At 46.3% G+C, this 13,924-nt stretch overlaps 1 protein-coding gene across 2 annotated transcripts in view; it reads left to right on the top strand.

Annotated features, from left to right (window-relative positions):
- Positions 1 to 13,924, top strand: part of TNR (tenascin R) — a 228,142-nt gene that overhangs the window by 141,091 nt on the left and 73,127 nt on the right. For both annotated transcript variants that reach the window (XM_061383275.1, XM_061383276.1), the window contains 3 exons: positions 312 to 427; positions 2,734 to 2,884; positions 8,463 to 8,732. In XM_061383275.1, the coding sequence (XP_061239259.1) occupies positions 312 to 427; positions 2,734 to 2,884; positions 8,463 to 8,732 (537 nt within the window). The remainder of the gene's footprint in view (positions 1 to 311; positions 428 to 2,733; positions 2,885 to 8,462; positions 8,733 to 13,924) is intronic.

Here is a 13,924-nt window from a genome sequence, read left to right as displayed (position 1 = left end):
GCCAAGACTCAACACCTTAGTAAGGAAAGGGAAGTGTGACTTTTGGATTTTAACATCAACCTATTATGGAACAGAAAGCATAAAAAGTACTTCTTAGGTGTTCATTAGGGTTACTCCTCTATTTGCTCACACTGAGCGCCGACACCACAGTGCCTGGGCCCACCCCTTGCCTGGAACCCAGCGCGTCTGTAATGAGGTTGGGATAGCCCATCACACGCCACGGCATCCATGGCGTGGAGGGAGCCCAGGTACTGCTCTCTGCCCCTGCCAGGGCTAGCCATGACACCATCACCCACATTGCTGTGTTCCAGATCTCTCCACGCCTCAAGGGCTCCGATTCAAGACGATCACAGAGACCACCGTGGAGGTGCAGTGGGAGCCCTTCTCATTCTCCTTCGATGGGTGGGAGATCAGCTTCATTCCAAAGGTAACCCCCACCTGTCAGATGGCCAAACAGCCTGAAGTGGCATACCCACACCCTCGACTTAGGATTGGGGCAGCAAAAAAGCCACCCTCCCCCCACACACACACACAATCTCTGTCTCTCTCTCCATGCCATTAAGGACACAAGGGGGCACTTGGCGGGCTACAGAACATTTCTTTCACAAAGGCGTGGTAATGACTGATTAACAAGAATGGCCCCAAGCCTGGTACCCAGGCCTTGGATGACAGGAGAATGAGGGAGCAGCCATGGCCCAGCTCTCTGCTCAAAAGGCTTTACATTTTTAGCAAGCTGCAACTTCAGTGAGTCTGAAAACCTAGACTTTCAAAAAGTTGGGGCTTCTCTCTAGGACACAAGAAAAGCTAAAGCCAATCAGTCTCATAGTCAACCCACAGCTTCATTCTGTGCAGGCAGAGGCCCCAGAAGTCGGCCTACGTGGTTTCAGGCTCTGAAAGTCAGAGACGTAACACAAAAACACCATGCATAACCTAGTCATTGAGAAAAATGTTCCTTAAACATTTTGAGCTGAAAAGGATCTTAAGATTTCTTTCCATTCATCAAAGTGGTATTTTATTTTATTAATCTGAAAATTAACGTATCTAAGTTGCCAGAGGTGCCTGACTAGTTCTAATTTTCTAGGAGTTATTAATGCGACTGATGTTTTCCCTAGCTATATCACTCATGAGGGCATATATATATATATATACATACATACATATACATAAAATGTTTAATCACATTCCTTTCCTTTGTCTTCATCTTTCAATATCAAAGGGCATTTTTTCAAATCATTCATCAGACTTAATGACAGATGACACATTTTTGGCTCATAAGACTGTGATTTTACCATTCCTTTTACTTCAAAATTCTTAGAGGCATGGATTGTTGAAACTACAAAAGACTTTCAGATTCACAGAGAATGACCCTTCATTTTACATCTAGTTTGTTTAGTTTATAGAGAATAAGACTCAGTGAACTTAAACGATATCAGACAGCTGGTTGGTGGCAGGCTTAAAACAAGAACCTGATCTCCACTTCTTATTCCAGGGCTCTGTCCTCTGAACTGGACAAGATACCTCTTTCTCTTGTGGGGATATAGTCATGACATGCCAGGCGAACTACATCTAAGCAGATATTCTATATATGTAGTTTCTTATATGTTTTATCTGCATTAAAATGGCCAAAGAAGTATGGTGGGCAATTGGATTCATAACAGAGCAGAGAGAATCATGCCGCTCTGCTGCTCAGGCAAGACAAAACAATGCCAGGATTGCCTGTTTTACATCTAATATGTAAATTCCAAATGAGAGTGGGGCTAGCCAGGGCTTACCTAGGTCAAATATACAGCCACATACAATAACTGTATGCTCTGTAGGTTGTGGCTAGTGGGAGGCACTTGTCACATTGATTTATAAGAGTATGGATATAAAATACATATAGGGCACTCCAGGTGACATGAACAGAGACCAAAGATTATAAGAAAAGGACTGTGCCACAAAAAATAGCCCTCTTGTCACCTCCATTTCCAGAGACACAAAGAGAAAACGTATAAGAACAGGCCAACAGACAGACAGGTGGGCAGAGAGACGCTAAACCCTGGACTCAACATCATGTTGATCTTTTTCGCTTCCTCTTTCACCAGTGTGTCTCTTTCTTCTCTCCTTTGTATTATTCTTTGTTCTACCCTTTTCCTCTTCTTTGTACTCCATGGTTGTATCACTGGTTCCTAACTCATCTGGGTAAAAGGGAAACAAGACAATGACAGATGTGCAGCCAGGGTAACACTATGAGAAACTCCAGACACAGCAAAATAATAGCTCCAGCTCATTAAAAAACTCGGAACATCTCAGTTTGAAATATGTTGTCATGTACATAAAGATGTTTACACACATACACACACAACTAGACTCTTCTAAATAGCCAAAGGCATGCTCACCATGATAAATGCCAAAAAAAAAAAAAAAAATCTGATAGGTGGTAAGTATCAAACATTTCATTTTTGGCAAAAATGTCTACATCACCTCATGACTAATTTTTATTGGCAAACTCAGTAGAAGCAGGGGAAGCCAAAGAAATGTTCTTGAAAATTGGTTCTCCCTTTGCCAAATCCTCATAGAGTGGTGGCATTCTTCTTGAGCCTGCTGGGAGCCATTCCTGGCCCCAGACACTCAGCTGTCAGCCTAGAGGGCAGAGAAGCATTTCTCATCTTTAACTCACAATCAGGGTCCCATCCTTTCCCCTCCTATTGATTTCCTCTTCTGGTTTCTCTGCTTCTCCCTTCCTTCCACCAGAACAATGAAGGAGGGGTGATTGCCCAGCTCCCCAGTGACGTCACATCCTTCAACCAGACAGGACTAAAGCCTGGGGAGGAATACATTGTCAATGTGGTGGCTTTGAAAGAGCAAGCCCGGAGCCCCCCTACCTCAGCCAGCGTCTCCACTGGTGAGTGCCTCCAACCTTTCTCCCTCTGACAACCCAAGGTTCACTCAGGAAGAACTGCAGACTCAATCAAGAGAGACAAAGGGATGCTAGGACTTCTCCCACAGCTGAAATTAATTTTGGTGCCTGGAGATGGAGCTTATTCCACTAGATGCTTAGGTGAACATCTTCCTTATTCTTGCAAACCCAGAAACCCAGGAGAGTATTCTATGAGAAATTCTTTGTTCAGATCTCCAGTGTGTCTGTATTCTGATCTTACTCATTAAGAGACTTCATTTGTCAGCCCCTAATATCTTGAGCTTTGGAACCAGCAAGAGCTAATACACTCTTGCTTATTGTGAGGTGTGCAGAAAGTCCTAAGACGCTTCCCAAACCTCGATCCATTTGACTAATCCAATGATGAACGATAATACCTTCTTCAAAGAAATGACATGAGGATTAAATCAGATAAAGCACACAAAGTGATTAGCACTGAGTTGATGACAGTGTTTATACATTCACTCAGAGAACACCTTTCGAAGTGACAGAGCCAGAGGAAACACATCATTCCAAACCAGTAAGTGTGGGTTGGGTCACTGTTCAAGGTGACAACTTAAGTAGATTATTATTTCATCTCCACAGTTCCTCTCATGCAAGATCATTATATTTCTATGTTTGAGTCATTAACTGTATCACATTTTGCTTTATTGTTTCCTTAGCTAAAAAAGGATGTTCAACCTCAGAGATGTAAATTAACAAATATAATGTGTGTGTGCGCCCTCAACCAAGGATTTCTCAAAAGTTATAAATAGCTTCTGGTATCACTTTTGGTTCTCATTTTGTTGATGGAGGAGCTGAGACTCAAAGGTTAAGCAACACTCCCTGTAACAGAGACTGAGTTAGGCGAATATTGGGAGAGCTTTATTTTTTTATAAACAGAAACTGACACCTAAGAAAACCAGTCATGAGTCCAGGGCGAAGGCCAGGTTGGCCAGAAAAGGGAACCACAACACTATATAATGAGCCCATGTTTATGGATTAGTGATTCATACTTTGTTAACTGGATCCAAACTAAACAGCCTCAGGTGCTGAGGTTTGTGCTCAGTCAAGAAAACATTGGTTTAAAACTATTGTGGCACCAGATTATGCTTCATTAGAGCCCCAGGGTTCCGTGACAGCTCCTCAAGGCAAGGAGGAAGTAGAGATCCCGGCCTCTTATTACTCCCACTCCCATGTCCCTCCCACCTTCCCACCAAGGCAGTTAGTTCCCCTTTCATCTCTTTTATATTTTGTACAATCATTTAAGATTTTCTTCTTTTAAAAAAAGAATATGACCCCCCCTCCTCCCAAAAGGCTTTAAACCCACTGTACTAATCCAAATATGTTTTAGAAAAAACTATAGCCATAACACTAAACGTGCTCTGTAGGACTCTCTCCAGTGGCCAGAGTTATCCCCCAGTTTTGCTTCCCAAGGCTATGCTGGACCCTTAAGAGTTGGTTAGGAATTGTTCATTCTCCTCTTCTGATTTGGAATGTTTCAGGTCCCTAAATCATTTCTGAGATTTGATACCAAGAAAGTATTAGCAGAAAACAAAAAGCTAGAAGAAGATCGTACATAAAAGCGCAGAGAAGAACGTTACAGACATAGGATGCCTTTCTTCCAAAACACTGACATGCTTAGAAGAGACAGACTCTGCTTTAGGCTTCTACTTACACCACATTTTGACAAAATTGGCAGTCTTTTTTTTTCAATTTGGAATTTTCTTAAGATTAAAATGAAAAGCTCCTGATCTTGTCATCTGTGGTAAAGCCAGGCCAATTTTTTTTTTCCAATTAGGAAAAAAATGTCCTAGTTCATATTTTGAGATTGTGTACAGAATCACAAAGAAATGGAAAGAAAAATATTTATTCCAGTTTACCTTTTGAGGAGGATGTGTGTTTGTTTAAAAATTAGGGCCTAAATTGAAAGCAAACTGATACCTTCTTGACCGGAATGGGACATGGCTACCCAGTGGCCAATTGAAGGGCCGAATCCAAGGGTGGGTGCGGAAAAGACCGTTGGCTCCCAGCCCCATCTGCTGTTTTTAAGAAACCATTGTTTAATTAATTCCTTCTGCTAAGGTCTGATCCACACCAACCCTCTCCTGCAAAGCTCTGAGTCCTTGTCGGGCACGCAAGCTGGCTTCTTCCAGTCGGGCCATTTTGGGAATTCAAATTACAAGACCTCCTGCAGCCAGAGGCCTTGGCGCTTGCTTCACAATGACACTCTAATACAAGCAAGCATTATGACTAGGATTGGGGGATTTAAAGAGCTGATGGAAAAAGCCTGACATGGTCATTAGAGTTTTTGTGACTTTTTTTTTTTTTTCCCAAGAAGCTCCAGTTTATTGAAATGCTTCCTTTTCTTTCTTATGACTGTTAAGAATCATCTCTTTATTTCATTTACTCAGCACCCATGTACTGAGTGTCTACTATGTTTCAAGTATTATGCTTATTCAGCTGCTCAGAGAACATCTCCCCCATCTCATTATTAAATTAAATGAAATTTAAAAGCCCAAATTATCTAAAACCATGAAATACAGCATGAAGGAAAGAAAACATCTGGATGTATTCTGTTAGATCTCATTATTACTCCAAATATGAAAACCAGAACATTTTAACTCCAAACCAGGTGGCACCAAAACCAAATGATCTGGTGATTTTTATTTTGGCTGGTGCCAGACCCCAAATCCAAAGCTGTTTAATAGAGAACAGGACTAGGCTAGACCCACAAAGAGAGGGTGGGGTGCCCAGGGAAAGGCCAACTCAGAAAGACTGAGAGGCTCAAAGTCAGGCTGAGACAGTCCTGAGGGGGACACCATCCTGGAGACAATCGAGACTGTGATCCGGTGAGGATTGTTTAAAAAAAAAAAACACAATCTTAGTCAAGACACTCTGGTAATATGGAAGAAAAATGGTCATAAAGTAGCTGAAGCAAAAAAGAGAATTTACTGGAAGGACACAGAGTATCTCATGGAACCCCAGGGCCTGAAATGCATCTGAGTCTCACAGAAGACTTGAACCAGGAAATGGAAAGTCAAGAATCAAGTTATTCTCTATATCTTTCTAGAAGTGCCACACGGCCACTCATTTCTGCTTCTCTCTCTTCGTTTGCTCCTAAAATTCTGCACCCAGGTCCAGTGTGTATGTGTTTGGGGGAGGGATCTCCCACAACAAGCAATTCTGTTTCCCAGCTACGTATCCTACCATTCAACTCAGTTCTCACACCATCTACCATCTGAGAGCATCAGACTCCGCAGGTTGAAGGCTCCTTTAAGACCATCCTCCACTTCAGAGGCCAAAACAAACCCAGGTGTTGTCACCTGTCCTTCTGACTGACCGGCTACAGATTACAGGTTCTACGACTCCCTCTCTGGGTTTCAGCAATTTGCTAGAGCAGCTCACTGAACTCGGGAAACCCATGTTCTCACCAAATTACTGGTTTATCACAAAGGATATTTAAGGACACAAATCAACAGCCATATGAAGAGATACACAGTAGAGGTCCTGAACAAAGGAGCCTCTGCCCCCATGGAACTGGGGTCCTGTCATAGCGGTACATGGAAGCATTCTGGTTCCCTAAACTGGGAGCTCTCTGAACCCAATCCTTTTGGGGTTTTATGGAAGTTTCATTACTTGAGCACGAGTGGTGGACTGACCAGATGTCATGAGTGAGACTGCAAGTTCCAACCCTCTAATCACCTAGCTGGGTCCCTTGACAACAGGCTTCCAAACTCGATTCATTAACATAACAAGAGACAGACAACTTTTTTACAGAGAGGAAAAGGAAATTGGTGGTGTTTTTTGTTTTTTTAAATGGGGAAAGCTTGATCATGTTTCTTTCTTTCTTTTTTCTTTTTAATTGGAGGATAATTGCTTTATAATGTAGTGCTGGTTTCTGCCATACAAAAACGGGAATCAGTCATAACTATGTATATATCCCGTCCCTCTTGCGCCTCCCTCCTAGCCCCTCTAGGTCATCACAGAGCACCAGCCTGGGCTCCCTGTGTGATACAGCAGCCTCCCAGTGGCTATCTGTTTTACACATGGTAGTGTATATATGTCAATGCTAGCCTCTCAATTTGTCCCACCCTCTCATCCCCCGCTTTGTCCACAAGTCCATTCAACAAGAGACAACTTTACCACTTTGATGACTTAGAAAATATCAAGGGTTTTAGGAGCTCTGTGCCAAGAAGGGAAGTCCAAATAGGTATTTACTATAAATCACATTTTTCCCTTTGCCCTCTTCCCTCCCCCTTCCTCTCTGTCTCTCCCTCCCTCCTTTTCCCCTTTCTCTCTCTCTCTCTTTCCCTCTCTCTCCCTCTCTGCTCCATCCAGATCAGATGTTTTCTATTTATGTGTGAGGATGGTAGAGAATGCCCACCCTAGTCCTGGCTCACCAACTAATCAGAGAGCCAGAGCCTGTGGTTCCAGTTCCTAATCCTTGAAGAATATTAATGTTAACATTAATCAGCCCCAGCTAGAAGGGTGTCATCTGTAATAAATAAAAACATGGAAGCCGAGTCAGCTCTTTCTAGAAGATAATGAGTAATTAAAAGAGGGCATGTTAGCCATGTAGACATGCCATGAGGAATTGAGAACACCATTTTCTACTCTACTCACTAAGGCCTTTCTAGTTCCCTTCTACATTCTCTCACCTTGCCCCACCTCCACCATCATTTAATTCAATATGAACAGGACCCTAGATGGATATCAGAACCATTGATAGTGGGCCCCCTAGGAAATCAACCAGTTTTTTCTAGATAAGGCCATTGCACAGTGGTTTCCCCTGGCTGCTCGGTGCCAGGGCCAGGACTTGTGAGGGATACATGCTGAATATCTGGAAGCCCGGAAGGACTGGGTGTGATGCAGTGCCCTCTGGCTCAGGAATATGCAAGAACCAGTGGGGAAAAAATAGCTCACAAGAGGCTGTTCCAAGATTGATATCTTTTTTTTTTCAACAGAAGAGCAAGTTTCCCCAGAAGGCATATTTCATATACACAAATACAAATGTCTGTTGGGTTTTTGAGCATCTTAGCAACTGATTGACTGAGCTGTTGGTATGGCTGAGCAGGGACACCTTTTGGATATTCATGATGCCCTCACTGGCAACCAAGTTGGAAGTCTCAGATATTTAGACAGGATGCTAATTCATAGATCTTTCCTTGGGGCTCAAAGAAGGTGAAGGCTGGACAGCTGGGCACACACAAGAAGCACGGTTCTCTGTCCTTTGTCTCATAAGCTCCTGACAGAGCAGGGCTAGCCCTCTCAAGCCATTAAGTGCCCTTCCTCCACCCAAACTGGGAAGTGCCAGTCCTGAAAAAAATCACAGCCTCAGGGGACCTGAGATCCAGTGTCCATTCACCCATTGCCAAACCATGTGTCCTCAGGAAAGAGTCCATCTCACTGTCTCATTATCCCCATCTGTAAAATGGGATAACAATACACATCCTCTCTCTAACAGACCAGGCTAATGTAAGGAGGAAAGGAAAGGAAAGCGCTTACTAAAGTCCAAGGCTCACTTCTCAAACTTTTTTTTTTCTATCGGCTCTTCCTCATTTAGTCATTGATGGGCCCACGCATATCCTAGTTCGAGATGTCTCCGACACCGTGGCCTTCGTGGAGTGGACCCCACCTCGAGCCAAAGTCGATTTCATTCTCTTGAAGTATGGCCTGGTGGGCGGGGAAGGTGGGAAGACCACCTTCCGGCTGCAGCCTCCCCTGAGCCAGTACTCGGTACAGGCCCTGCGGCCGGGATCCCGATACGAGGTGTGGGTCAGCGCGGTCCGCGGAACCAACGAGAGCGAGGCCACCGCCACCCAGTTCACAACAGGTGAGGCTGCGAGCGGGGGCGAGCCTGGGGAGGGGAGAGGGCGCGGCGCCAGCGGGTATCGTCGGGGCAGGGGGCATCCAGGGAGAGAGATGGTGTGTGCGCCTGCATCCACAAATATCCCGTGCACTGCCAGAGGGAAGCGAGAGGTTTCCGGGCCTCCCGGTGCGGTTGCATCACAGAATGGAGGAGCGCCGGCCACCTGTGGAGGGGAGAGCTGGGTACCTGTCTTGCTTCTGCTGCCAGCCAGGTCTGTGACCTGACATAACTCTTCCCCTCCGGTCTCACATCTTTCCTTTATAAAATGAAACGTTTGTCCTGAAGTCATTGACACATCCCCATTGCTAACCCAAAGGGCAATTTTGTGAGAGTTCAGTGACCCTTCCTGGCGACACTTCATTGCTATTTGCTGGAAACAGTGGTAATGATTCCATAGATCCACAGTGACTTTACCAGCACCATGGCGCACCTTGGAGTTGGGCAAAGCCCATCCGTGTCGAAGCAGGCCTTCTGCCTGAGAATGTTTTACTCATCCTTGTGAGCACTTGCAAGAGGGCTAACATAGACCTGGCTCCCACGGAGGGCAGGCTGAATGAAGCCCATGTCAATGCCTCCTCCCCAGCTGGGATGACCGGCCACCCACTTCCCAAGGCAGTCAGGACTTTTAAAGAGCCTTGGGAAAAGCCAGACCTCATGACCTGCTCCCTGGTTCTCTTGGAGCCCATCCGGCCGGCCAACTAGTGGACAAGTAGGTCAGTCACAAGCAGATGCAGGCTCGCCAGTGCTCTTCCTGGGTCAGCGGGTGCTGAGATCCAAGAGTGAGTCTCTATCTAATCCAGACTCCGTGTCTCTGCCTATCTGCCCTCTGGAGGTCACAGGTCAAGGAATGTCTCTGCCAGCTCCCAAGGTGGCACAGCAGTCAAAGGGAACTGCAGGCATCTGTAAGATCTAAGAACCAGCATCTTCCATCAGAATGAAGTAGGAGAATCACTAATCAAAGCATCCCACATTAAGTGGTGGCCTACGAGCCTGTTACAGGATGGGGCAAGTCAGCCAAGGGCTTCAGGGAGGCTCCATTACCCTCTGCTTGTGTTTAAAATCAGCTGATAAATATAGCAAAGAGTAAGACAGATGGAGGCCAAAATATCCCCTAGATTAGAACAGGTAGCTTAGTGTTAGAATCGAATGGGCTTGCCAACTGATGGCCCCTGTGAGTCTGGGCAAGACTCCCATGTCATAGAAGCTGGGGGCTACTGAGGTTAGGGCTTATAGCACAGAGGAACAAGCAGAGGCTGATCCCCATGGTCAGAGGGCTCCCTTGAGAGGGGAACCAGAATGGTTGTGCCCAGTCTCACTACAAAAATTACCATTGAGGTGAGTCCATCTTCCCCATGGAAGAAAAAGGCTGAGAATCTCATAACAGCTTTCCCTCCACCCCAAAGGAAACATTGGGTTAGGGAGAAGATTTCCCTATTGAAGAGACCAAGTGTGAACACTGAGGAAATGGAGAAGACAGTTGATTCTGAAAGAGACCCTCTCAGGCTTTCTCTCCTGTCCCTGTGCTAGACTCTAGCCCAGCCTGGGGTCCCTGGTCTGATTTTCTACTAAACACATGTTGGGTTCCCCTGTGACTGTGTATCTTTAGAACAAAGGAACTACATTCTGCCCATTTCTCTTGCCTTCTTTTCCCTCACTCAGCCAAAGCTGCTCGGAGCCTCACACAAGGTCCCTTCCTGGTGAATTTAAGGTCAGTCCGGCCCACCCCCAACCTTAGCACCCACAGCAGGACCTTCTCAGGTGGTGGGACCTCCTGAGAGCCACAAGTCCTGCATTCTTTTTCAATTTCAAGATAGTTTTTGTGTGAAAAGTGGTTTCTTTGTGGCTGTGCTCAGATAAGCAGTTTGAAGAGGCTGAAAAGGAGACGAGAGCTTTCAGGTGGAAGCACGAAAAGGGAATTCTTGATGTTTAGGTTGACGAGATGGAAGCAGGACTGGCTGGTGGCCCAGGAAAATTTCAATCAAGACAATTGCATTCTGCCTCCTAGAAGCCCCCACTCCCCACCATGAGTTTCCGTTCTTGGCGTGATTCTCTGTTTCTGGTTGCTTCGTGCATGGGCAGCTGTTAGGTGCCTGCTTCCTGCACGCAGCAGCAGCCTGTACCTGCAACCTGCCCTGCTCTGCTCGAGGGGGTGGGGGGTGAGGGGTGAGGGGGCCATGGGGGCGGGGAGCTGTGGACAGACTTGCTCACCAGCTCTCAAGGCCCGGAGTTGACAGGTGCTGTGCTGAATGATGAGAAGGTGCCTGGACCCTCACAGCAGGGCCTTCAGTCATTTTAGAACTCCGCTTAAATTCAAATTAGCCAAAGTGCTTTTCCAGGTGATGGCTTCGACACTACGAGCGCACTAATTGCACAGGCAATTAAAACAGAGATTTGCTTCCCGAGTGGTGAGCAGGGTATCTGCCTGAGTCTTATTGCCGCTCAGAAAAAGGAGGGCATTGATGGAAGCCCACCAAAGCCAGTGGTTAGAGAGAAAGGGTCCAGGAAGATCCGGAGGCCAGTCTCACAAACTTCGCCACTCTCCGTACGTAGCTCTGGTTGCAGTTGCCCTCATAGGGGAATTCCTAGGACTCTCCTGGTGAATTTTTTTTTTTTTTTATGTGAACCATTTTAAAATTTTTATTGAATTCCCAGAAGGCTCAGCAGATAAAGGATCTGCCTGCAACACAAGAGACACAGATTTGATCCCTGGGTCAGGAAGATCCTCTGGAGAAGGAAATGGCAACCCACTCCAGTATTGTTGCCTGGGAAAACCCCATGGACAGAGGAGGCTGGCGGGCTACAGCCCAAAGGGTCTCAAAGAGTCAGACACGACTAAGTGAGAAGGCGCATTGCAATATTGCTTCTGTTTTATGTTTTGGTGTTTTGGCCACAAGACATGTACTTAGCTTCCAGATCAGGGATCGACCCCTGTATTGGAAGGGGAACTCTTAACCCTTGGACCACCAGGGAAGCTCCTCTTCTGGTATATTCTCCCTCACAGCCCTCAGAAGGGAGCCACCACCTTGATCTCAGACTTCCAGTTTGTGAGACAATGTTTCTGTTGTGTAAGCCCAACCAGTCTGTGGCCCTTGGCTGCAGCAGTCCTGGAAACTCATTTAAAGGCCCCACAACAGTTGGAGCTCCCACCTGCTGGGCAGGGAGTATGCTCTGGGATTCCCCAGGAAATGCCTCCGCAAGTTCAACCCTGATGGTGCTTGTCAGCCAGCCAGGACCAGCTGCCCTCAGTCAAAGCTGTTGTTCTTCCTGCACCCCCTCACTCTGAGCATCCTCACAGTCCCCAGCCAGAATATTTAACAAGACTTTCTCGAGGGTTTTGAAGGAGCAGACAAGACAGGGAATGGACAGTATTTGTTTCTCCTGTGTTTAAAGAACACCTAGAGGTGCCAAGCACTGTCCTAGGTAGTAAGGCTGCAGAATAAACAAGATAGACAAGATACCAGTTCATGTGAGTTGTATTCCAGTGAGGGGAACTGGACAAGGAAAAAAGAAAGGAACATATGACTATATGGGACCGTCTCAATTACGAGGACCATGCTAAAAAATGAAATTAATGATACAGAGGGAGTAGTCAGAAAGGTCTCTCTGAGGGGCTGAGGTTTGAATCAAGACCTAAGTGACCTCATGGGGGCTTCCCAGGTGGCTCGGTGGTAAAGAATCTGCCTGACAGACTCGGCTTCAATCCCCTGGAGGAAGAAATGGCAACCCACTCCGGTATTCTTGCCTGGGAAATCCCATAGACAGAGGAGCCTGGTGGGTTATAGTCCATGGGGTTGCCAAAGAGTCAGACCTGACTTAGTGACTAAACACCAACGGCAAAGTGACCTCAGCCATGTGAGGGTCTGGGAAGAGCATTCTCTGCAAAAGAAGCAGTCAGTGCAGAGCCCAGAGGTGAGAATAAGCTTGAGTGAGTCAGGAGTAGGAAAAAGGCAGTGCAGCTGGAGCACAATGAATAAGGGAAGAATGCTCCCAGGTGCCACCGGAGAAGCAGGCAGGGCCAGACCATGCCGAGCCCTGTGGGCCACCTTGAAGTTCAGTTCAGTCACTCAGTCGTGTCCAGCTTTTTGCGACCCCGTGGACTACAGCATGCCAGGCTTCCCTGTACATCACCAACTAATGATGGGCTACCATTAGGAGCTTGAAATAGGAAGCAATGGAAAATTTTCAGGCGAAGTGCTTGATCTAATTTATGTTTCAAGTTGAGAGTCCACAGTCCCAGCCCCTCCCCAGGGCCTCCACTGGGCATCTGATTTTGCCTTGCTCCTGGCTTGCTGGTGTGTTGTAGAGACTAGCCCAGCTCCCACTTGCCAGGGGGCCCTTCAGCTGGCCCTCCTGGAGGTCAGGCTCCAAGACCTAGAGGGAGCAAATCATTTCACTCCAGCCTAGTCCTAAGACACCTGCCTTACCCAGTTCTCATTCCCAGGATTGATCTCTTTGGGGATCACTGACATTGGAAATGTCCGGTCCCTTCAGAAGAAACACTGCTGCCTGTCCACAGGGCATAGACCCTAAGGCCCCAAAATGCAGAAAAGAAAACCATAGTTTACCATTTCCAAAAAAACTACAGTCTACCATTTCCAACGTCTTTAGTTGTGAAGAGCAGTAGGTAAATAGGAGACTCAACCTGGACCGTAAGTGATTTTTTTTTTTTTTTTTTTTGCTCCAGTTCCATTCAGAACACACCCCCAAGCCCCACCCAGTCGTTTGCCAGCCTCTCTTCCCCCACACCCCTCCCCATTGCCAGAAAGATTGAGGGATGTGAGATTTAGAGACCTGTAGTCCAGAGCATTCCTCCCACATGCCCCTCTACTCAAGCTTCTCTCACCATACAATTGCTGGAGAAATTACACACACAGCTCGTGCAGAATGCACGGTTTCCCGCATGCCAAACCCACACTGAGTAAGGAAACATTTCTCAGAAAAATAAGCTGCAGAGGCATAAATCTGCTAAGAGATTCACCCAATTTACATCCCTAAACAGAACACTTCTCACTCTGCAGCAGCTGCGCTCAGACTGATTCACAACATCCCATCTTCCGAAAGAACAATCGGTGGAGACTTGCCTGGCATTTACAAAGTAAAACAGTCCACTTGAGGTTTTCCCAGAACAAATGGCTGGTCCACTCCAAAGTTAAATT

Source organism: Bos javanicus, chromosome 16 (genome assembly GCF_032452875.1).
Source record: "Bos javanicus breed banteng chromosome 16, ARS-OSU_banteng_1.0, whole genome shotgun sequence".
Classification (NCBI taxonomy): domain Eukaryota; kingdom Metazoa; phylum Chordata; class Mammalia; order Artiodactyla; family Bovidae; genus Bos; species Bos javanicus.
This window is presented reverse-complemented; position numbering and strand designations above follow the sequence as displayed.